Below are 26,766 nucleotides of genomic sequence, written 5' to 3'. Positions count from 1 at the left end.
TGCTCAAAGGTCATAAAGTGACCCGCAGCAATCTTGACTTCTTTTTTTTTTTTAAAATACCAGTTTTCAAAAAAGAGTGAAATCTCAGAGAAAAAAATCAACATGTGTTTTAATTTAAACTTACTTGTTCCAGTTAAGTAATGCCACAGGCATTCATGAAGCACCTCAAAATAATCAAAACGGAGGTTGAGAGTTTGGTGCCTGTAGTTATTAATAATTAACAACTTCAGCAGGCACCTTCGCTTAGACTAAAAACACAGAAAATGATGCACAGACACACTTAAATGCACATTACACCAAAAGCCTTTTTGCATCTTGTATTTTCTCAAACAGTGTATGCATGGATACACACAAACATATGTAACACAGGCACTCACACTTTTTATTCCTCCCTCTCTGGCTCTAATACACACCCACGTACACACTAACTTGCACTTATTCTCTCACTCTCTGTTACAACCTTATACATAAACACACACACACACACACACACACACACACACACACACACACATTTCCACAGGCTCCATCAACACATTTTTACACTGACACTGACACTCCAAACATGATATGGGGGTTCTTCAGGGACATCTGCCTGTCAGTCATCCATTCGTGTCAACCAAATGCACTTCAGGGAAAGAGTTTATGTATTACACCCTCTGATACACACACATACCACATCACCCTCCCACCCCCATTTCAGTAAAACAGCAGCGAGCAATAACCTCCCAAGCTGGACAAACAGAGAAGCATTATTACAGTACAACGTACCTATGTGGTTTGCAGCCTTAGCCCTGGCCTCAGTGATGTAAATTTCATGGATTAAGATGAAAAATTCAATGAGAATCAACAAATACTGTGTCTCCTTCTCCATACTTTGCTCTCTGACAGCCAGCCCTCTGGGGGATGCTCGAGTTTTCACAGCTTCGTGGTAGGACATGAATCCCATTCTCACAGTGATGAAGAGGGAAGACAAGACAGAAAGAGAAGATGAAAGAGACAGAGATTGGAGCACCGTGAACATCCAAAAGTAGAACAAATATATGAGGCTGAATGAAACAGAGGGGGGGAAAAAGAGAATAAAAAGAGGTGGGAGAAAAGGAGATGGGGAGGAAGATAGAGAGATGTGGGTATTTTAGAATTCAGAGCAGGATCAGAGACAAACTTGGCTCAGATAGGTCTCAACACATTGGCTGTGAATTCCAAATTATGTGTTGCCTTTCTGTCTCACTTTGACGCCACCACTACCACCACCCACCACCCGCGTTCTTTCTCATCTTTCACTTCTTCTTATCTCTCTCTTTTTTTCCTTTTTCTGCTACAGTGCCACAGCACCATTGTTGTGATACTGAAGGCTAGACTGGGAGCGCTGGAAGCGGGTTGGCCAGTCGGTTTGATTTCAGCTGCAGTGCGAAAAATGACTCTACCAAAGCCCCTGGTATAGGCCAAGGACAGAACATGGCCATTACAGTGGTGGCTATTTAACCCTTTATGACCTACCATAGAACAAAACTGTACTCTGTTGGAAACCATTTGTTTGTTATGGCAGGAAAAAATTAACCCTTTGTTGGACCATTTACTTGAAAAATGAAATCAATTATGGATTCCTTCATACACATTTAGGAGAAATATTTGTTTTCATTGTACAATGACATGAATACTTCCATGCCTGCATGTTGCATTATCTGTAATTTAACATTTGTCAAAACTGTTGACATTTTGGAAGATTTCAGTAGTTTAGCCCCTGTGATTTTAGACAGTCCTCACCCACTCTCACACTGTGAGTGAAACCCAGGTGAATGTAGGCTGACTAGGTAGGTAAGAATAGATTATATAAGGCAACATTGGAGTTTCCAGAAAGCAAATAAACTATAAATAAATAAATCTAGCAACTAAAAAGTTTAAAAAACATATCATATTGGTCAGTGTCAGGGGATATCATAAACACTGAACAGTTTCTGTACAATATTGTAAGTTTGTATGGTAAATTTTCATAGGGCTGTGATCTTTAATTAATTGTTGTTAACTTTGCTGCTCTAATCGATATTTACAATTAAGAATGGATCAAATGACTGTAACGTGAAAGAGCATTATCACCTGACTCTGCAGTTCCCTTCCATAGAGCCCCCAAAGGGTCATATCCTTCAAAAAAAATATCTAGTTGTGTATGGATTGCTAAACCAAGTGCATGGATTAGTTTACAGGGCCCATGGAGGTAAGCTCACTTCATAGCAGGCTCATCAAAGACGATATCTGTGCTTCGTGACTGTGTGTGGAGGGATGAGGCATTGTGTGGATCTGCTGCATCTGCAATACTGTCGTTTATCTCAGTTCCAAAGCATGACACACAAAGAGGGGCTTCACTTTTCTCAAGTCATACAGTTGATCCAGTGTTATGTTCAGTAAACACTCTCCATGTAGATTCAAACTGATTTATATTTTTTTCTGTGTGTATACATTTGTGTATACGTAGCACCTCATTTCAGCCAGCAGCGGCATCATTTTATAATTTCTTCTAATCACCCAGCTCCAAACACTATGCTCTGTGTGGTTGAGTGATGAGTGGGGCAGTTTGTTACGAGCACCTAATGAAAGATCAGGGGGATTTAGAATTGATTGAGATGTATCTCACACACAAGGCTAGATGCCACCTCAGCTCCAAAGATGCTCCTAAATCCTCCCGCTAGGTTCAGCATTACCCTGTTACAGCCACTCTCTGCTCCTGTGCCGTCTCTCACCTGAACTGCCACAGGACAAAAAGACAGCTAGAAAGACAGAGATGGAGAGAGAGGGAGTACAACCAAATAAAGAAAGAGATTCAGTTTTTAGCAAATTGACTCCTTTTCAGATTATCGACAAGAAGGGGGGGATGATGAATTGCGGGCCTGCTCAAGTGATAAACGTCAGCATTAGAAAATAAATCTAGTGGAAAGAAGGCAAGAAAAGAATCTCCTGCCTTCAATATCAGTGACGGTATGGCAGATTGCCTCTCACAAACACACAAATATATACACACATGTGCACACTGCAAATGTATTCATAGAGGATTAAGTGCCTGCTGGTTAAAAAAAAAAAAAAAAAGCCAAGTTTTTTTTTCTTACTCTTGCTGATAAAAAAAAGAAAGGGGGGATCATATTTGAATACCAAGCTCCGTCACAGATGGAGTGAAAATGTGAAAGTGAGTACCTGCGCATTTTACCAAGTTCAAATTTGTATTTATTTAATCCTCCCATTATTGAGTCTCACCATGACGGATCTCTATTGACAAGAAGACAAAAAAGACTATATCACTTATTTACGAAGCAAGGATCATCCCCAAACCAATCTATAGGGGTAAAAGATATTTCCTACTGGACAGGTCTTATATAGAATTATTATGAGCACTGAATCACTGAAGGTTATAGCGTATCTTGGAGTTTTATTGATTCTCAAATGTTCTGGGCAGGCAGCAGGGCAGATGGCCAAGGACATGACAGCCAAGTCTTCCATCTCCACCTCTCTTGTTCTGCTCCTCCATTGCCCTCAGCCATTTCCTCTGTTTCTTTTGTAAAAAACAAAACACATTTTCTATTTTTAGTGTGCTCCAGTTCTCTAAAGCACTCCTTCTACAAACCAGTGCACGCACACACACACACACACACACACACACACACGAACAGCGCTTTTCCTATCAGGTTAAAACTGGCGCTGAACAGGTCAGGGCTCCCAATAGAATCCAGGTTGATTGAGTGCCCAAGTCGACCGATAACTTTATGACTTTTTAATCCTGATGACATACTTGCCACGTGTTTTGTGGCATGTATTTGCCTGTATATTTTGGCTAGAGGGTTTTTGGGGTCTGTTTAATAGTATTTTTGATGAGTCAATTCAAGAGTAAATCAAAGAATGTATTTTCCGTAACAAATCTTCTGTTTAACTCAGCATACCTTCACTGCAACTATTTCTAATTAATGTCTAGTTGTCTGAAGCTGCTGAATTCTCAGTGGGAAACACATATAAAATAATTTTGCAAGTACCATAATTTCCTGATAATCAGGAAGGAAGTGGTTTATATCTGTAATTTCGTAGCGAGATTCTCAAAAAGGGCCGTGGACTGTATTTTATTCTAATTACATTGGATGGTGCCTGTGATGTTAACTTGGCACACCCTCACTCAAGTCATTTGAATTGGTGGTGAAAAATAGTGTAAACCAAATTTAGGGGGATGAAGTTCTGTAAGAATAATTGAAGATAATAACTGAATAATAATTTGATCAAATACATGAATCATTAGCCTTCCTAGGTTTAAATCTCTCAGGTTCCCAGACTGCTTTTTAAAAATGAATAATCATTTAAAGTAATATACAGTAAGTGCTGTACTACACAGGTTTACTCATGTTTACTACAGTATAAAACTTCATTCTAAGGAAGTGCTGGAAAGAAAAGGGGAACTCCAATGAAGCAAACAAATCAATATATCTAACATAAAATTTGCTTTCAACATGTTATATAACCTGTGAAAACAGTTGTAAAATGTCCTCTGTGGCTCTGGAGAAGAAAATAATTCTGTTGACGTCAAAATTATGTTAAGATGTTTTTCTTGAGATTTGTAAAATTCTTCTGCTACAAACTATAGTTTGGGAGATGAAGTGTGCGTTCACCAGGCAGTAGGATCTAAAGTTAAAGGATATTATTGGTTGTAAAGTGGGAGCTGCTGTTTTTGGTCCACACTAGAAATAGATCCCAGCTTATGCTGCATCAGCTTTCACCATTGCTGTTTTAGTCTCTTTCCTGAGTCTCAATTTCACTGAGTACTAAATCAGTTCTGTGCCCTTTGAGAAATCACACAACCTATGAAGTAGAGCATTGCCAAAAACCCAATGTATCAGATTCAAATTCAAGCAAAACAGTCAGTAAAGATAAAATAATTTTAAAAATATTATAATGTATAATGTTCCATGTAGAAGATGCAAATATAGTAATATGATAAAAACAGGCTCAGGACTCTCAGTCAGTAGCAAATGTGTTTGTGTGTGTAAAATCTGTTCCTGTCCGGCGACCCCTCTGTCCTGCCCTCTGGCTGATTTAAGCCTATAGCCATGACAGTGTGAGTCAACACAAAGTTGACAGTTGTAAATAAATGGACATTAAAGCTCGGCAGTCTTAAGCCCCCTACCCACCCCCGAGCCTCCTACTATCTCCCGCTTCTGAATTTGACAAGACCTCTTTGATTAAGTTAGTTTGATCCTGAAGAGTACATGGATAATTCTTTTTTTTTTTTTGCGTTATCTTTAATTCATTCATATCTTGATGAAACATACCAGACTTGCCATAGAAGAAAAAGAAAAGACATCTGTTCCATGACATCTTTGATAGTTTAACTTGGCCATTCTACCTAAAAATACAGTATTCATCATATTTTCTCTCTTCCAGATAAAAATCATGTTCTTTGATAAATGATCATTGCTAACACGTGATGCAGCTGCACACACTGTAGAAAAATATGGAAACAGTGTTGTGCAGTGTACGCAGTGTTTTCAATTGCTTTAACCTACGCATGTCTTGGTCATTTTCCAGCAGGCTTCTGCCTGGACAGCAATTAATGTCATTTGGAGCGAAGAGGGACTGACTCATTACATACGCCTTTTGCTTGGAAAAGCCTCCAAGGGGCCTTCTCCTGTTGTGTGCCAATGCTGCCACTCGGGGGATGGCACAAGTTAGAAAACACTCTAATTATAAAATTCACATATGAAAAATGTCTTCTGCAGTCCAGGCAGGGATGAGATTAAACCTCATTTTGGCTTTAGTTTATTTGAGCTTCTTGTGTCCACAGGGTTACATTTACTGTATGGATACTGTGGGGTTTTGCTATTTGTGCAGTTATTGTCTAACTGCCTGCAGTTGACAAGTTTTAAATTCCTGAATGGCTATGAGCTAAGCTGTTGCTGAGGGATGATGTTGGCAGTAAGTGCAAAGAAGTCAGATTAAATTTTGTAAATGTTTTGTAGAAATCTCCCCCACAACTAACTGAATGCAACCTAAGGACAATGTTGTCGGTGACGACAGCCAGTGTATTTTTGATGTAATATAAAGCATTATGTGACATTATTTCGCTAGCTTAGCTGTCAACTCCAGAGGAAATGAGGGACTGAAATACATCATGCGCATTTTTATGCCGTAACCTGTGTCAACAGTCTTGCTGAATGGACAAGGAGGCCCATCTGTGCCTCACATGGCTGATCCTGGTGGACCTCCCCTCTCGACTACTGTAACCCGTTCACAGTACTGGCTCAGTGGAGCACACACTGACAAATAGCAGGAGGGAAGGGAAGGGAGGAGGTAGAAAGAAAGAGATAGAGGACAGAGACAGTGACAGCTAAAGAGAGAGAATGTTGATGGGGAGAGAGAGCAACAGACAAGAGCTAGTGATATGGAGAGAGGGAAAACAGAGATAGATGGAGGTAGAGAGAGTCAGTGCAGTGTGTCTAATCTCCCTTCAGGGGCAGCGGTGTAACAGCGCCTTCTATGACAGATAAACTCACCCAACAGTGAGCCCAAAATGACAAACACCCACTGTGCCCGGCCTGGCCAGAGTTTCCACAGCATCTGGCAGAAGGAAGGGGACAGCACCTAGTTTCCATACATCTTTAATGAAAGAAGAAACTGGCCCGACTGGGTGTTTTGGTTAGTGGGGCAGGGAAGCTGGAAGGTGAAAAGAAAAAATTAAGTACAGTAACGTTTGCTCTGCTGTGGTAAAAACAGATGGGGAAGGAAGCAGCAGGAGGGGTTGTTTTCATTCTTTTTTCAGTCTCTCCTTCTTTCACTCTGTTGAAGATTGTTTAGCCATCTGAACAGCTCGTCACCCGTTTGTTTTTTGGCTTTTGATGGAGATTATGCACACTGGAGTCCATGCATAAACAAGCTTTCTATCCCCGCTCATTCCTTTGGAGTACAGCATGCTTGCTTGACATTAGTGAAGGGAAAATTGCCTTTGAAAGCCTCCACAGTTATGTGTTTTGGTCAGGCTGCCCCACTCTTTAGTCTTAGAGTTAAAAAAGCAAATACTGGTCAAATTGTAAAGGCACACAACTCAAACCCTTTCACTTAAATTTACCCTCTCTCACACATCAAAACTGACATCCCAGGGTATATGTCTCTGGTTGTCTTCCAGAGAAGACAGCCTTCAGTATGAAGTCAGTGCTTCTGGATACTTTTGAGCAGTCAAGGTGGCAGAGCCTTGTGCAGGCTCTCCGGTGTGTGTGTGTGTGTGTGTGTGCGTGTGTGTGTGTGTGTGTGTGTGTGTGTGTGTGTGTGTGTGTGTGTGTGTGCGTGTGTGTGTCTGTGTGTGTGTGTGTGTGTGCGTGTGTGTGTCTGTGTGTGTGTGTGCCCCTCTGCATGCATGTGACACAGCAATGAGTCTTCTGCAGTCCTGTTCAGGAGCAGAGAAACAGCTCGACTTGGGACAGACTGAGAGTCAGTGTGACATTTAAAAACAACCTCCCACTGTCTCACAAGATAGACAATATATTTGTCACCTCTCTGGCTCGCTATTCCCTGCCCTCTGTGATCCTCTATGTAGTTATCCTCGAATAGAAAAAGATAAAGATATATATGTGCCAACACACCTATCTATATCTATATGTCTCTCTCTGACATTTGGGGAGGAAATGCATGCAAGTGCACACAGGATTTGGCATCACATAACTCATGTTTGCACACATGCCACTGATGCATTTATCAGCAACCAACACAGTCTTCCCGCCCCTGCAATTAAAATCCTAAAAAAGCAAGACTAAGAAATCAATTTTATTGATCATGCATTACATACTTACAATCAGTGACATATGTAGATCAGCATGCACAGGTCCTGGCATATAAGAAGGTATTGGCATAAACCATCATTTGAAGCCCCTATTTAAAGTTAATAGCATTTCTCAGAATTACATCGGCATCTCCTTGCATTCCAATCACCTAGATTTCATGCTTCCTCTCTGCAGGCAGCCCTCTTAATTGTGGAGAGCGGAGAGCAGCAATGAGTACTATCTGCTGAGCCTTTGATATGCTCTTATCTCTTAGCAGTTTCATATTATGGAAAAGAAAATTACCTTTAAAAATGATTGGTGCCTTATTACTATTGGGCCAATTAATTTCATGAAAAATAATGCCTTTCTGAAATGGCAAGGAAAAAATAATTAGGAAGAATAATTGACAAGGAATGACAAGCGCGCAGGAAGGATGATCATGAATACAAATTTACTGTTATTTTGTAATTCATAAATACTTCCCTCGTCTTTCTCAAACAGGCCTTACAGCTTGAACATATCCAGAAGAATAGGGAAGGCTCAGTTTGATGACAGCTCGGCCTGAAAGTGTCCAAAGCATTCAAGAATTAGGACACTTGCCTGAACGTTCAAGGGGTAGAGTCAGACCGACCTAGATTTTCCTCCTGTTTATTCAGCCATTTTAGGTGCTGGCTATTCATGTCTCCATTTCAGTGCTCGTTTTTCTCTGTTTCCATATTTTCTCTTCGTGAATATGGCTACTTTTAGTTAGTTAGTTGTTCGTTCCTTCTTCCTTTCTTTCTCCCCTGTGCCTTCTGTCCCTATCAGCTTTCAGACTAAAAACATACATGAAAGTAGCTTTAAACGGTAGTGACACATTTAGACAGCTGCGGAGATAGCCCACAGTGCATAGCAGCAGGGGGCCTGATAGCTTGACTTATGTCAAAAAAACCTGATGTAACCTCCAACTCCAGAATTTTACTTTTTGCTGAAAACAATCCTATAGTCATCTCTACCTGAGAACTTAAATACAGTGGTAGTTCATGAAGAAAAAGCCTAACAATTGGTCAAACAAATGCTTCCAAAACATCTTTAATCAATCATCAGAGCTCATCATCTTTGTGATGCGTTCACGGGAGCATGGAGCTGTTCTGGCTGATTTAACACAGCTTAAATACACCGAATGTAGTCATGAAATGCGAAGTGAGACTTGGACTGTTGACCATATCAAGCTGATATGACAGAGATGCACACAGAGATGGCATATGTCTCCCAGTGTGGCTTCTGAGAAATCGCCACAGGAGAGTTTTGACTCCATGGCTATATTATGTCCATTCAGGTATTCATTCATACAGTAGATTAGCTCGCCCAAGGTTACAGTGCAGTATATAGGAAGAGACCTGCATGCCAACAGTCATTAAAAGACAGTGGTGCAAGAACTATTTAGAGCCCTTACTTAACTAAACATTAGTAATTACCATTATAAGTAAGTATGCTATTGTAAAAATAAAGAAGCAACCATCAATATTTACTAAAATTATGAAATGACTATAAGCTTTAAATATGGGTTGTTGCTTTAGTCCAGTTCAAACTGGTCCTGCTCCAACTCCAAAGGGTCACAATATAAAGCTGGGGGTTTGGGATATAATTAATTAGAGGGACATTAGGTGGTGACAGGGGGACCAAAATAGACAAAAAAAAAGTGACAACTGGTGTAAGGTTTAACTCATTGTATTTTTAAGCATTTTCTGTGTTTCTTTTCAAAATCTTAATCTGGAGCTAGTTGTCAAATAATTGTAGTGGATTAAAAAAATACAATATTTACCCTTGAAAAGTGTAAGATATCATACAGGAACGGGAAGTGCCTTAACACTTAAGTTCAGCAATTGAGCAAATGTCCTTTCCTGCAAATAACGATGTAATGTGATGTAAACATGAGCTGTTCGGTTCACTGTGCTGGTTGTACAGGTATTGTTTTGTACAAATTTTACAAGGTCCACTAATATATCTTCATTATAACAGTTTTTATAGCAACTGGAGATACACTTTATCTTCTCACTGAATCATAATCTCCCCAAGTTGAAGCAATTACACTGCAAATGGTGCGAATTTAAACAGCGGCAATTGGTGTCTTCAGTGCTTAGTGGGAGGGAGCGACCCGCGAATTGATATTATCACAGAGAGACTTGGTAGATTTGAAACTAAATGAATCTCAAATCAAAATAAAATGAGTCTCCTCTTCACCAGACTATCAAAGACAGATAGAAATGGAAAGAAGGGAAAAAGGAGTGTGGTTGAGACTGGGCTGGCTAATGCTGTCTATTCTCAGTCATCATTTTTCTGCAGTTCTTTCCTCCTCACCTCATAGCTTCGCTCAACTAGTATATTTTTTTTCCACAAGTTCTCTTTCATCCTGTGAGTCTTTTCTCACTCTGTTCATTTCTTTCCCTCTGCCTTCATCCCTGACACCTCAGCAGGCAAGGTGGAGGGTTGAGTCTTGATCCAACGCAGGTTACCCTTGGCAACAGACCACCCACCCCTTTGCTGCCAGCATGTTTCAGGGTGATCCAACTAGCTTTGGCACCCATGTTGGCAACTGTTTCCCCCCCAGGCAGACAACAGAGGAGACCCCTTTTTCTGCCTCATCATCTCCTGTGATTGGGTAACAAGCACCTCTCCTCTTTCTCCTTCACTTTGCCCTCCACAATCTATACCTGACAGAGCCTGTAAGGGATCATCAACCCTGTTTACTGTAGATGCCATCCATTAGCATTAGCAATTTAACACCTGTTCCTGGGCACGTGGGTGATAGCACTTCTAATTTTAATGCATCATGCAGCAACAACAGTGGACAAACAAGGGCTGTGACAGAAGTTAAATAAAAAACAACCGTCTGTGTCTATTTGTGTGTGTTCACATGCACATTTGTGTGTTTACATTCATCAGCCCGTCTGTTGTTGCCTGGAAGTGCGTGCCCAGAATAGCATGTTTGTATAAACAGATGGATGCGAAGCTGCGTCTCTCTCTCTCTCTCTTTCTAAGCATCTTTGTCTGTCAGGTTTTTCTCACTCAATGAATTGTGGTCCAGGGTTTGCTCAACGTTCAAAGACATGTTTACTGATGACAAACACAACAGAAGAGAGCAAATACTGTATGTCCATCTTGTTATATTAGAAAGAGTCACTGTAGGATGGCTGCCCCATATTAAAATTTTGGGTTTCTTCTTCTCATAATTACCATCCGTTTTCGTAATTAGGATGATGTGCACCTTTGTGAAATAAATACAACTAGAGTTGCACTTTTCCCCTCTTGCCTTCCCTTTCTCCCACTGTGGTTTTGCTTTGCATATTATGCCAGACATGCTAAGGAGAGCGTGCAAAATACAGAGGGCACCTCTTCAAACAAGCTGAAATCTTTCATTGTCTATTCAAATAATATCACCCCATGACTCTTTACCAAGCAGCTGCAGCGATGCATGTGATTGTGACTGAAAGTATTCTCTATGGGAACGCACACTCAAAGGTCAAAGATAAAGACTCTTTGTGGTACACCGGTATGTCTTTATGTTTTTTTTTACCATTTAGTTTCACTTAAGCGTTTCAGTCTGTTTCATTTTAGAAAATGTAGTAGATGCTTTGTGCAAATACAGACATTGAAAAGTTGTTCATTTCAAAAATGAGGGAAGGAGAGAATGTAGGATGAATTGTGTCCCAGATTGATTTATTGTGCACTGGTTTCTACCAAGTGGAAAGTGCACGAATTCAGCAGCACATTAAATTAAATATCTGCCGAACAGATTCTAATTTGATCACCAAGCTGTTTCAATTTCATTAGCCTAGTCCCTAATGGACTTTCACAGCATATTATTCCATCCAGCACAAACCGCATTCATTGGCTCTTTTTTTTCCTAAATGAGCCCACTGGCATGCGAGGACCTAGTGTCCCAACACGGCGCAGTGTGAGGTCACACAAAATTTGCATTTTCTTTAATGGACGCTGGAACAGAACTACAGTGAGTGAGTCGAATCAAATCTGAATCCACACGGAGTAAATTCAATTAAACCCAGCATCTTCTTAACAGCTGTTGCAAAACATCAGTCCAAGCTGAGTATTACCACAGACATGGCAACTTTTAGAGCGTGTTTGTGTGTATGAGAATGTGCAGGTTACTGAGGCCCATTGACCTGATAGTTGTTGCTGGCCAAGGATCCCCAGCATTGTAACGGTGCAAAATGAAGTAGTGTAGCAGCAGATCAGGCAGATCAAAATTCTTCTGTGATTCAGTAAGCTTGTAATTAAGTTGTCTGTATCACAGTAACGTAGCACAGCTGTGTAGCTTTCTGATTAACAACACTCTGTATCTTTGAATGGATCTGCTTTATGTAAATACCATTTTTTTCTATAATAGCATGTTGTAACAAAGTAATGTGTGGTTAGATATTTTATGAAGGACCATAATTATGTGGGAAGTGAAAAACAGACAGGTACTACTTAGTAGTATGTTTTCATCAGCCGTACTGTTTGTATCAAAGCTTACTATAATGTGAATGAATAGCACAAACATCGGAATTTATCAAAAGTTCGCATCGTTTGTTTTACGTTTAACAACAATAAAACCTAGTTTACAACTTCAGAATAAAAAAACTATTAAATAAACAACTCAAATATCATAAATATGATAGCATTTAATTTACCAAATGTCAGCTTTGTCAGTTTTATTTGTAAAGTACAGGTGCTGTGCTATACTTTTGAAGCAGTACTATAAAGGCTAGTATAAAATCAGCAGTAATTAGAATTCAAAATAAAAGAAATCGAAGTATAAATATTCAAAGATAAGAAATTATAAATATATTTAAGTTAAGTAATTAAATGAAGAGTACAATATATTGGCATGGTGTATGGGTAGACTGATGCATGATAAAGTGCATTAAATGTTGTTCTGCAGTGCTTAAATTTAGATTCATTAGCGGTACAGGGTACAGCAATCAAAGGCTGCTTCAGGGAGAGTGACTTCCAGAACAATCCAGCCAAGCCAGATGCAGTAAACTATGGTGCTGATGATTAGGATCAGTGCCGTGTCAGTTCTCTAAGTTCCAAAAGGCTGAAAGTGATAGTATGGAGCTGGAGAGGACTCTGCGGTAACATTGATAAATGTTTTCACCAGGTCGCCCGCCATTAGTGTCAGGGCAAGTTACAGCCACAAGAGCGAACAAACAGGAAATAGAGTAAGAGTGGGTGTAAATAATTGATAAGGCTGACCCTGCGCAATTCATATTCTGCAGCAGAGGATCAAAGAGCGAGGCTCAGAGTTTGACATTGAGCCTGAGCGCAGAAGTCAAAGCCATTACCTTGCCCGGCAACACTGTTGCTTATGTCTATATTAAAAATGCAGTGACTCTTCCTCTTCAGTTTGGGCTAATACTAGCTGGCACTCCTGGGCATTAACCAGCTAGCTAATGGACTCACTGGTCCTACCCCAGCAATTACCTACGGTTGCACAATGTAAATCGAGGTGGAAGCCATTTTGTTCTTGTCCATTTGATGAAGCTGTTCCTGGCTCTCTCAGGTGTGAAATATAGCCTGAGTTAGACCCCTGGGTTCTTTTAGGTGTGATCAATATTTCAGGCCTCTGAGCCTTGTATCTTCCCACATCACCTCTCACAACAGCTCTGCAGCTGATTATGAATATCTGAATGAACATTTGAGCCAGTTAATGATTAATGAAATTTTAGATTTCCCAGGAAGGTTTAGTTGAATAGTGCATTAAGAATGTCACAGTATAAAATCTTCAGCCTGCTTTTAATATGAGAAGGTAGAAGCAAAACTGTGTTTGCAGCCTTTTATTCAGTCCCAGTGTAGAGTACAGTACACTACATCTTCCCAAAATAAGTGGCTTTTTGTGGTTCTTCTCTGTCAGAAGCACTAACTGCTGAAGCATTGCTATGAGCAGCTGTATGTATATCAAACTGTGTTTTATTCATGATGTAATATATATTTCCCACTGTTCTTTCTTCTTCAAGACTTTGTGTTCTTTTCATGACCAGCCCAAAACCAATAACTGACCTGAGTTACACTAGCTTAATTGGACATCCATTCCATTGATTTTCCAAAAACAAATGTTGGCACTAAGAAGTGCCATTTATCCATGATTTATTTTTCCAGGATTTGAGATATCTGTCTCTGAGGCTTCTGCTGCCATGCCAGTAAAATGGAGAATGGGTTTTGTGGCAGTTACAATGTTGAAAAATTAGATTTTAAAGTTGCAACTTTTCTTTTCAGAATCATCGGCCTTGTTATTCTGTGAAATTCAGAGAACTCTGTGTGCCCGGTTTTCAAAGAAATGACTTTCTATCAAAGTAATAGGCCATATGAAACCTCCTGACAGTGTGTTCTGTGGGTTATCTAGAGCAGTAGGGGTATTGTTTTTAGGTTTTTAGTAAGACATATTGCTGTCCATTGCTGTTTTTGAATGTACTTATTCAGCACCATGAGCACCACAAATTAAAGGTTAATGCTGGTGTTATATATATTATGTTACGGTCAACAAATCCCATCTCAACACCAAAATCAGCAATGCACTTGTTCATCTTTCAAAACTTTTTGACTTTCCCACCCTGTCTGTGGCAGTCAGCCACTAGGCCATCATTTCTCAAGAAGTTGAAAATGTTTAAAACACAAATTTATTGTTGAAATAGAGACATTCTGTAATAAGTGCTTTTCATTTCACCAAAAATGGTGTTACAGAATTTCAAGACCAGAGCAAATAAGCCAGGCTCTGTTGATTTGTCAGTGGATTCTGTTCATGAAATAATGACTCACAGTAAAGGCGAACACACACAGATGCAAACCCCCAGCTGCTTCTAACATCCTTTCCTTTAGCAACTTTCTGACTCTAGAGTCTGATGTGCACAGGAACAGACAGCTACAAATCACTGCACCATCTATGAGTTATCTCTGTCAATTACTGACGATAAATGGCTTTGGCACTGTGAAGGCCAGGTGCATCAATCCAGCGCATCTCACGTTGTCCTAGCTTCTCACTCTATTGATTCTACTTCCACTGCTTCCATGATCCAGTTTTGATGGCCCCTGACCGCAAAAGCTAACTTGAGCACTGATGTCAGATGAAAGGGTGGATATGTAACCCAAACTCCCAACCTGGGACAGTTCCACATTCTTGATATCAGATTTTTCTCCTTCCCAACTGAGACTTAATATAGATCCATTGGAGTCATCCAGCTACAACTACCTAGACCAGATTTCAATCAACATTTGATTGCAATGTAATACCTTTTGTGGAGGGAAAAAACTCTCACTTTAATAACATTCTTTGACCTTAAAGCATTTCCAATGCACATCTTCTCATAGACCATACCTGGCACATAAAAAATATAAATTTATTCATTTTTTTCAGTCTTGTCATATCTCTTATGTCAGCTTTTTTCTCCTCAGCAGAGCAAAATGTGCTAGTTCAACCTGGTGCACCTCCATGAGATGCCTTTCAGATGTATATATCTGTCTGGGGCATGTGGATTTGCAGAATGACCATTCACCGAGCTGAGGATGGGGCCTATTGTGAGTGGCTCGTCCCTTGTACAGCAGCTGTCCGCTAAGGGCTGTGATGGCTGTCTGCAGGATCACCCACCAATGCTTTGAGTGATTCTCTCTCTTTCACTCTGCCCGGGTCACTGCATGTGTTGGCAGCATTGATCGGCCCTGAATTGGATTGCGGCGGGACTGATTACTGATGTCAGTGTGTGCCGGGTCATGTGGGACGGCTGGTGCTCCTCGTGCCGAGCCCGGGCCGGCTCACAGGGTATAGAGTGTGTGTTTGTGTGTGTGTGTAAACTAAAATGACACAAAAACAAACTTCCAGCATAATCCCATTCTATCCCTATAGCAGTAAAACAGTCTGTTTTTGTGATTGACATTAAATTGAGAGTGTGGGGGCATGTTCAACTATAAAAGTGCTTTAGCACATCACGCACATATTACCATTTTTCCTACTGTAATTTCATAACTGGTTTGTTTAGAGAGCTAGTGAGGGCGTCTGATGTTTGTGATGCTACTGAAACAAAGATTCTTCAGTGCAAGGTTACACTCTTCCACTTTGTGTGTGTGTTTTATTTTTTGGTGTGTGTAAGTGTAGAAGTGATTCTCCGCGCATCATTTGTTTATGCCTGGAATAGCGGCCATCATCTTTTCCACTAAGAGAACAATAGCCATTTTTCCCCTTTGCTCAGGAGACAATGAAGTACCTTACCGCCTCGCGAGTGACAGGCCAATAAAAAACGTAATTGGATCTGTCAGTCAAACACTGCTGCAGCGCGGGGGTGGGTTGTTGTCCGGAGGGTAGCTGGACAACAGGAGTAATGCAGTTGGAAAAAGGAAAGAGAGAGGGAGAGTTGCGCCATTGCGAAGCACTTCCACACACAGTTCCCTCTCTGCATGCTGCCTAGAGGCACTCAGCGACGGTTACAGAAGTGTACAATTGTTGTGTTTTGTTGTTTGTTTGTACTAGGGCCAGGGGGGTGACAATCTGTCTTTGTTTGTAGGTATTAGTGGGTCGTTGATGTGGCTTTGATGCAACTACACAGGAGAGCTGAGACTGCCAGAGCCTCTGAAGGTCACAGTGGATGTACTAGTGATGATGCCTGTCTGTGCTTTGTATGCGCTCAGACTATCAGACATGTTGTTTTTTGTACCAGGGAAAGGTCCTGTCATTAGTCAGTAGGGCCAGGATGCATTAGTAGTATTTTTCACAGTACAACACACGCACAGAACATCATCTTGTCACATTAAATTATCAACATGCTCATGTGCTTACCTTAGCCTCTCCAAGTACATGGAGTTTGTGTTTTGCTGCCAGATAAGCAGCGTGCACGATTGTACACATTGCAGTGCATCCGTCTGTTTCTCTAGGTTTTAATGACAGCTACTTAAATTAAGAGCCCATTTCTAGCCTCGCTGACAGAGGCGTTAAGTGCACATTCAGATATTGTGCTTGTCTGACTCCCACTCTCAGTCCTACCCTGGCTTTTAGGAGATAGCTTTCTCATGTATTTGGGGACATTCTTTTTGCATTATTAGCTGAGCTGGAGATTGTTACAGAGGAGAGCTACTCCATGGTTTCTTGCATTATGGTCTCAAGCACACTATAATGCAGTGCTATATCTTTTTTTATGAATAGACAAAGGATGTTTTAACTGTAAGTAAGAGTGAGGCTCGGAATACAGTCTTCAAAAAGGACTTGTCAAGGAAACTGCAGTGTACAGTCACCGCAGGGTTTCATGTGGCGTCATTTTATTGTATATTAAAGATAAGGTTCTACTTCCTTAAAAGCATCAAGTACTTTAATGCATGCTTTGTGTCCTAAATCCAGACAACACTGCCCAATTGCACTGAAAAGAAACAAAAACAGGATTATTATTTAGAAGATTGCTTCTTTCAAGGTTTTCTAGGTGTTCTGGGTAAGGAGTAGAAATGTAGGCACAAACTTGATTAAAACTTAATATTTGTTCTTTATTGATCTTATACTTATTTCTTTATTTTTTTTTTCTTTTTATAAATAGAGCAGAGTAAAGTATGTCAGCAAAATGTGATGCTGGAGAACAAAGCCTGAAGTCGAAGAGCCTGCTGGCACCATTAAAATGACACAATTCTTTTGAACACTGCAGTTCGCTGTCTAGCAGTATAGTCGCTTAATATATTCTTCCACTTGGGGCATGTTTTAGCCTCTAAAAGCATGAAGGACTGTGTAAAGTGTAAGGTGGCCTTATTAAGTGTTCTACTACACTATTAACAGCCTGTAACATTAAATAGAGGTCAGCAGGTTTAAGTATTGTGTCATTTAAGTTGTAGAAATCTTGCACTGCTTTTGTGCTGACACGCATTGGTAAATTCAGCTTGACATTATCGAGGCCTGTATTGTAACACCACGCAGGGCCACTGTCTCAGCTGATCAATTAACAATATGTGTCTGGCCCCCGTGCAAGCCTTCCTAATTTTGGTTTTGTTATGAGAAACAGTCCCTCTGCTCTGGGCTTCTAAAGTAGGTAATTACACAGAGAGATTCCCTGTGGGGGATTAAAACAAATGACACAGAAAACACAGCCCTTCCTCATCGCCACTCACTCAAGCTCTGCCTCCGCTCTAAAACCTTTTGCTTTGTAACGCCTACATGCCCATGAATGCGCAAGCAGTCACAATAAAACACGCTGGCAGCTCATGAAAATTAGTGGGGTCGAGGGGAGAAGAGTCAGCAAATGATGGGGAGGCATCACAATTTATCGACCTGGTATAACTGGTTTAGCATTAGGAGCTACGCAAAACATATGGTATTCATACAGTTTGTAAGGACCGCTGCAGAAAAGGCATCTGTCCTACCAGTTTTGCAGTGACAGGCTTCAGGGAGCATTACTCATCATTACTATCTCTGCTGGCAGCCTATTTTCATCACATTACAGTGGTATAATGAAGCGTGGCACGCTAGCGTCCTCAGGTTCTCTGAGTTCACCATTAGCACCAGCCGAGGGCATTCATCCGAGTCACTTCACTGAACTTTGTACAGTTAGTTTATTGTATAATTAAATCAGTACTGCACAACAAAGAATGTAGGTGGGACCTTCATATAGTGCGAGTTTAGATGATCAAATCTGTGTAGCTTTTACAGTCGTGACGGATTTGATGTGACTTCCACTCATTGAAGTCGTGTCCGCGATTGCTATTTCAGTGCTGGAATCTGACCAATAATGTGTTTTGTTTGTTTTCTTTGTGTCTTTTCCAGGAGCAAGGCAAAGTTGGCGTGACGTTCAACATTGGTACAGTAGACATCAGTGTGAAGGAGGCAACAGCAGTAAATGATGGCAAATACCATTTGGTCCGATTCACCAGGAATGGGGGCAATGCTACTTTGCAGGTGGACAACTGGCCAGCCAATGAGCACTTTCCCACAGGTATGGCCTCTGTTATTTCTCTGATGGATTTCTGCATGATTAGAGTAAATTTATAGTTTTAAAACCACTGGACACCACCTATTTGATTAAAGGCTGGGCACCACAAAAAAAATGCTAATACAAATCAAAGTACTTTTCCCTGTTCTCCTGAGGCATGGTGCTGGCATGCACCACTATCCTGTTGTAAACCATACCACAAAAAAAAAAACATTTGCAATGTGCAACATTTGCAGTGCCCACACACCTGACTCCACAGGACATGAGTACACCAACTAGAATCTTTTGTCTTGCGAGCAGCATTAACAGGGCAACATCTGGCCAGTTCATCAGGAATAGGATTGAAAGGCAACAAAAGGCATTTGGTCACTGGGCAAGCAAAGAGAGAATAGAGGTAGAACCAAGGGTGGCCTGTTGGCCAGATAAAGCTCCTGCCTGCCTGTATCTCTCATTCCCAGGTCAGCAGAAGCAGCACAGCAGCAGAATACAAATAGGGTCATCAAACAGAGCCTGCTCCATTTGGAGGCTCAGGCACTCCCTTCATTTGGTACAGAGATGTGCTGCAAAACTAGTAAGGTGAGACTGAGAGAATAAGTAAGAGAAAAAAGGGAAGGAAAAAATCCTCTTCTGCCTCTATTTAACAGTCCATTAAATTGATTCGGCCCTCCTGGTCTTTGATATCTGTTTCCCTGTGTTATCCAACTTCGGAGAGGCCACCTTTGTTTCCTTGTTCCCCATTTCCCCTCCTCAATTTCACGTAATCAAACAGAGCAGACGCATAGGGATACAACATGGGCACAAAGTGGCAGTTGATACAAGGAGAAGTTGGGATGACAAAAGATAATATGAAGCTTCATTGATCTCTGCTTAGCAGCAAGACATAATTGGACAGAAACAAATGTCCAATAAATAAAGTGTTACATTTCCTGATGTGGAGCTAACATGAACAGAAATCGAAGAATCCAAAGACTTGAGAATATTGAAATGGTGCAAAAATACTGATGCTACCCAAAGGTAAGGAGCAAACAAATAGAAGTTGATCCCTTTCACTTCTCAGGCCTGTGTCTCAGCAGCCCTACAGCATGCTCATAGTTGCATGCCTTCACCAAGAACAGGGCAGCATCCTCTCCTGGCGTGACCTTTGCACGCTGTTTTGGTTTGGTTCACTGCCACTGCAGGTGATGTTAATCTCTTCTGTCTCTGGCTTTCTTTTGCCGCTGGCTGTCTTTCGCTTTTCTTTGATCAGATAAAGTTAGACGGGTTTCATAACTGCATTTTAGCCACAGTAATGCTGAAAAATACTGAGAAACTCCATAACCTGTGGCTCACATAGGCATGTGAGTGTCTCCTTCACACTCGTGCTCAAACACTTGGCATCTTCCTTCCGTCCTTGGATCTTGAACCTGTACTGCGCAAGATTTTCAAGATTCTCCAGCTTTAATGACCTGTAATTATTCCAACGCGCCTTCTGCATCACTGTTCAATTGTTGTTTTCTCAACCTTCTATCAATGTCTGTCAATATCTATGATTCAAAGCCAGCATCCGAAATATCTTGTAAACAATCACTGTGTGCATCTCAAAGAGATAAGTGTTGATTTGTAACTTTAGATTCCTTCAAATGATCCCAGTGGGGGCTGCTCCCTTTTCTGTCCACCTGCCATTGTCTTGGAATGGAGGTCGGTGGATCGAACGCGTGGTAATTTCTTTTCTCTTCTGCACAGGTAATTTGCAGGACACTCAGTGATAGTAATTCAACAATGATTGATTTTTTTTCACCCTGCCTCCCTTGTAAAGGCATTGTCATCTCATGAGTAATTACATGTTAGGGTGCAGATTCATCGACTGCTTTCTCACACTCCTAATGCTTAACGTGAAGGCAGCATCTGCCTCAAGGCTCCCAGGTCGTTCAATAAACAGTTACCGGATCTTGGCATGCCCTCTCCTCCTGGTGAGGGAATAGGTTAGGACAAAGTTGTTGGTGGATTGCTTGTCAGGGAAAGCTGTTTGCAAAATAGCGTAGGATGTGTAAATTGGACATCTCAGCAGCACCACTTGCAACACTGGCCCACCAAAGAACACCGGTATTTATACTGGATCTGCTTTAATTGGCAGCAGGAGGTTTTTACATCATGACTTGCATTTAACTATTAATAAAGCAATTTTGGGCAGATTTACAGGCATTCTCTTTTTATTGGTTGTTCATAAATGACTTCTTACTTTATTGTGATTTCATTTTATTACAACTCAGGCCTTATTTTTATTGTCCCTAATGTCATATCCACCAGGAGATGTTTCAACAGGATTCTTCAGTTGTCCATCTCACAAACATCTGGCACAACTGATACTCTCTTATTTTAATCAGTCCAGCTGTCTACACAGGTGTTACACAGGTGGCATAATGAGTCATGTATTTTTACACTTTAACGTGCTGCATTTTATCTGCAAAACCACAGAGATTGTGTACTGGGCTGTTCCCTCAGTACTGTGCTTAAGAACACCCAGTGTACACACATGTCCAAGCATCTGGGAATGTACAACAGCAATAGCACCACAAATTGGTAGTATCTTCAGTTGTGTTCAATGAATGAACTCAGAATGAACTCAACTGAAGAATAAAGAATTTATTTCAGCTATCTAACTTTCAGTCCTAATTTAAAATGATGTAGTTCTGATAATCTAGCTAATATGTAATTACTGCCAGACCGTGGGGTCATTTTAAGATATTATGACTTTCGGCAAAAGGGCAAGTGACCAGGACATGTAGGTTATGTTGAAAATCACAAGTATATATGACTATCATTATTATTCAGTAATGCATTGAGCCAAGAAAGTTCCCAGTTTCTTTCAAAACTATTCTGTGTTGGGGGTTGTGCAGACACTATCTTTGAATTGATACAACCACCCTCAGCCACTGTGCAAAGCATGGTGGAGTGGTAGATTCCAAGTCAAAGGAATAGATATTTTTGCCAGCAGGCATTTCTAGGTGCAGAGGAATCTGCACATCATATACAAATGTTGTTTCAGGTGATAGTTGGACAGAAGATTTCAGCACTGGGCTTTTAAAGTTTGCATCACCAAAATTGTAACATTAAAATACCAAAATACTGAGCCAACCAAATAAGACGCTCCTGTTATCCTGAGCACAGATACGCCTGTTGGCTATTTGGCTATTTGAGACTATTCATCATCTTTCATCATTTTAGATTTTATGCCTGAATTATCTACAAACAATGACCACATTAATAGGTTTGTCTCTAAGATCTAATGCAGTCCAATCAGCAGCTCAAACATACCTTCTACCTTTCCAAAGACAACAGTGATCAGATTGAATCACTGTCACAGAGGTATTATACTATCCTTATGTTTATTATTCACCCTGTAGTCTGCAGTGCTGCTGAAGTTTTAACAGTTTCAGTTTTTAACAGTTTAAAAAAAAAGATAAAACTAAAGGTTGTGCTGTTGGCTTTGTTGAAAGATTTATTTATTACATAAATGAACAAATGCTGTAAGCTGATGCCAGTCTTGGCCCATGTCTCTCTTGTCTAATCATCCACTTGTTGTTGCCTTGTTGAACCTTGTTGAAGCAATGTTGCCATTTTCCCAGATCACAGCAGTTTCTTCAGTGTTATCATGAATTATAAAAATGATGTGCAGAACTACAAATGAACCATAATCTTGAACTTTTCTACTTTGCCCTTATTGGCAAGAAGCACTAGGGAGATACAAGGGATGACATGTGATTAAGATACTAAGACCTAGGATATCATGCCCGCTAAGCAAACAAAACATCTACTAAGGAGTCTTCTTTTCGTAAGCTAATATTTAGTTGACACACAGTTTACCCAGAGTGGTTTTCATAAAGCAGGTTTAGCTGAGAACCCATTCATCTATACAATATACCCATGCTGATCCCATATGGTAGTGTTTCCATCATGCTTCTGCAGCTTACTCGTGTTTATTTAGTGTGTGTTTGTGCGTAGGCATTGAGTGTATGTGTGTTGACAGCTTTGTCTCTCCCTTACTCTAATTATTCTCCTATTCTCGCAGTGCCCTCTAAGATCTTTATTCTTTTTTTGTCCCCTAATTCTTTTTTCATCCATGCTTCCTGTCCTTTTGTGACAACCCACGTTACTGCAGGGGCCTGTCTTTGTTTAGTGAGAGGGTTCCTATTTCCTTATATAACACTCTGAATCCCTGTACTCTTTGATTTTGGATTACATGATTTTTGTGCATGAGTTTGAATCTTTGAATCAAAGAATTACTAGACCGAGTCAGGCAGAAATTGTGCGTCACACTTTGCCAGAGCTGCAGCTAAAGATTGAGGCGTTGTCTCGCATCAATGACCATTGGCCTAACTACTCTGCCTGGGCCTTGGGGAAAGCATGTCCGTGTGTGCGTAGCATCATTTGTGGTGGGTAAAGGAGAGTTGGTCATAACGACAATAGCCTTGGGTTCATTTTCAAACATGCACATGAACTCAAACACACAAAGACCTTCGTCCACGCGCTGTTGCACACAATGTTATGACTCCCACAACCTGAAACAGGCCCACTGAGTAGCAACATTTAAAAATATCTGCCAATTTTGCCTTGAAATACAGACAAAACAATTCCTTAGGAGTGAGATAAATCCCCATGCGCCCCCAGGGCCAAACATGATTAACCCTATCTGAGACACAATCTGTATCGCTCTCAGAACTCAGGCCAGGCTAAGTGTAAAAGCCACCAGTTTAATTCATCTTTCCAACACCATAATTTTAGACTGACCTGATAAATGATGAATTTACTCTGTGGCTTTGTCTGATGTATGAGAGAGAATGGAACGGGGGCAGAGGGAAAGCATGCAGGAGAAACAGAGGGACATGCATGAATAGAAAAGAAATGCAGCCACTGAGGGAATACAGAAGCATTTAATGGAGTAGATGACAGGAATAAGTTGACAAAATGGAGAAAGAGTTGACATATAGACAGATGGATGAGTAGAGAAGAAGAGAAAGGGAATGGAGAATAACTGAAAAGTAGATAAATGATACCAGAGTAGTGGCTGTAGTTGAAGACGCCTGATTCAGCCGAGAAGAGCAAGGAGGGATGATTGCGCTAGATAGAGACAGAGAGAAAGAGAATAGCAGGGAGCAGCTGAAGGAGGAGAGGATAGATCAGTGCAGTGGATGGATAGTGGACTGAAGAGAACCAGAGAATAAATGGAAACTTGGGTGGATGGAGCCAGAGAAAGAGAGGAGCAGAGACAGAGATGAAATTCACATGTCGATTGAAAAGGAGGTGGGTGGTGCAGGATATTGATAACCAGGAGCTGCAATGGCTAGCTATGGAGTTAAGCTGTGTGGAATAATGATTTTTGGACAGGGCCTCAGTATATCAAATGTTCTTATCATCCCCAAATAGAGAGAATGCCAGGAGCCTGTCACGGTAGCCATTTTCACAGTTTTGATGCACTCTCAGCACTGGCTCTCTGATGGAACCCCAGTGAGATTAGTCTGGCAATCAAACTGAACAGAACAAAGTGACCAACCAGCAGATGACTGTCAACGTGCCAGTGTTTGTGTTGACTCAATAGCTGCCATAACAGGCGAAACATTTAGACAATGTTTCGCCTGGAAGGAAAAAATAGTGAAGTTATGCATCATGGCTAAAACTATGTAAAATGTGCAGTATATAAACAAAAAATCAAATTAGTTGCGCAATTTGTTAAAAATTGCTTTTTCTTTGTGAAACACATTCTTCATCGTCAAGAAACTGAAGTATGTGTCAGAATATATTTTTAATTTTTATTGCAAAATAAAATAATTGTAGATGTCGAAATACCTGTGAGTGAATTCTGATTGGAGCACAAAGCTACATGACATCACTGGTCTCCACTGACTTAAATTAAGAAAAGAGAATATTAGGCTGTCCATGCTTAATATTTACAACAAAACCATTAGATTTGTTGTTGTTTGTTAATGCCATTACCATTACATCCCATACTAAAGGTATATTTCATCAAAAACTAACTACAGTAAATGTTTTTACATACAAAACTTCCATGTTGCTTGTTTTGTAATTACTTGTTGTGTAAGTAGTAAACACAATGAGTGATTAATATTTATTTTGGTTCCAGTGTGATGGTGACAGAACATCAAACCCATAATGGTGCTAAATTGCACTTTTCCTTTTTCCTCCAGTAAACTAGGTTGATGAGATGTCTTTGACAGCATATCTATCCACTCTGCTTTGGGGGAAAAAACCCTTGAAGGAAGACTGATTTTATAATAAACAATAGAGCTTTTATTGGCAAGGTCATCTATTCTGAAGTCACCTTTAGAAATTGAATATCAAATTGACAAACTAGAGAGATTTTTCTCATTAGTTGGACAATTAGCTTGTGGTGTATTCATTACAGGGGGACTGTCACCTCATTAATCACCCAGAACAATGTAAGAGTTCTACCTGAGACTGCCATTAGCAATGCATCGCAAGCTTATACCCCTTTTCTCAGTTTCAGGTGTGATCACACTCAAGCTAAATAAAGATGCTAACTGGGACATTCAGCAAAACACAGAAGTTGGAGAGACTGCACTATTTTGTATATGCGGCTTAACCCTCTTCCCTTGTCCTTCCTGCCCCATTCCTCAACCCACTCCCTTAAACTTATAAGCATTCTGTCTATCCCCCGGTTTCACATGCAACCATCATGCCTCCCTCTGTGGCCCTTGTCCAGAGGAGAGTGTATTTGGCTGCCACCTGAAACCTGCTTGAGATCAAAGGACTGGGGAGGGAGTGCTGCTAGTGGCTGATTAACCTGCTGGCACGCTGCAGACACAGTCCTTTAGCTCCTTGAGCTCCCTTGCAGTCTTACCACACTCCTTCCCAGCTGGCTGTAAACCGAGTGCTTGGCTGGTTTTTCTCAGAATACTAAAGATAGAAGGTGGAAATAAATATGGAAAGACAGAACTGAAACAAAGTGAGACAAGGACACAATGGTCTGTTTTATCTAACTAGCATAAGTGGCTTAATAAAGGGTTAAATAAAAAAATGGGGTGTGTTCACTCCATACATAGAATTTTAAATGTGCAGTTTAAGATTATATGTGCAGCAAATTACTGAGCATTGGCATGAGGGGGAAAAAAGCATGAAATATATAGTGGTGATATGAAATCCACAAACCCCTTAGTCACACCCTTGGTCAGGTTGATCCTTGTGAGCATACGTGCATGATATCGGCAATATGGCAATCACGTGAGAGATTTTAGCAGCTAAACTGGACACATTACCAGAAGACCTTTTCTCACTATTATTAAAGCCATGCCTTTTCATTTTTCTTATAAACGATGGTTTACCAGCACCTTTTTTTTCTCCAAATACCTTCCTACCTGCTTATTAAATGACATCATGGTGTCATTCAAAATTTGATACAGACATCACTGTGTTTTGTCACACCTCGAAGTGTTTGAAGACAGAGCTGTACATGTCAGTTCTCATTGTCGACAGACTTGCTGTGGCTTTCATAGGGAATGCTTCTGTGACTGTCTGATAAAATAATCCATGGTGGCACATACACAACCGGAAATCCTATCATGTCAGAAATAATACCAGATAGACACACAACATTTGCTAGAAAAAAGCCTATTATCTTTAATTTCCATATATCTGGAACACATAAACCATTGTCTCACAAGAGGGCAATGTGACAGCTGGGGTTGTAGAGCTTTTTTACCCATGAGACCTCCCACCACGTCAGTAATGATCTCATTTGTATGCATTGTCCTCTTCAGATCCGTGTCACTGTGGGACTTCCCTCCCAACAGGTCTGCAGCACTTCAAATTACTGTTTCCCCCTCCAAAAATGCCCTGCTCTCCCTGCGAACCTGCTGCAAAGCTCCATCCATTCATTTTCTATACCTATACCATTCCTAACCAGGGTCCCAGGGATCTGCTGGAGCCTATCCCAGCTCTCTCTGGGTGAAAGGCAGGGGTCCACCCTGGACAGGTCACCAGTCCATCACAGGGCCACATAGAGACAAACAACCTCACACACTCACACTCACTCCTATGGG

General features: G+C 40.7%; 1 protein-coding gene across 1 annotated transcript in view; it reads left to right on the top strand.

Moving 5' to 3' along the window:
• The window catches only part of nrxn3b (neurexin 3b), a 253,183-nt gene that overhangs the window by 192,016 nt on the left and 34,401 nt on the right, over positions 1 to 26,766 (top strand). The window contains exon 20 of the mRNA XM_026319115.1: positions 18,547 to 18,715. Coding sequence (XP_026174900.1) covers positions 18,547 to 18,715 — 169 coding nt within the window. The remainder of the gene's footprint in view (positions 1 to 18,546; positions 18,716 to 26,766) is intronic.

Source organism: Mastacembelus armatus, chromosome 24, assembly GCF_900324485.2.
Source record: "Mastacembelus armatus chromosome 24, fMasArm1.2, whole genome shotgun sequence".
NCBI classification, from domain to species: domain Eukaryota; kingdom Metazoa; phylum Chordata; class Actinopteri; order Synbranchiformes; family Mastacembelidae; genus Mastacembelus; species Mastacembelus armatus.
This window is presented reverse-complemented; position numbering and strand designations above follow the sequence as displayed.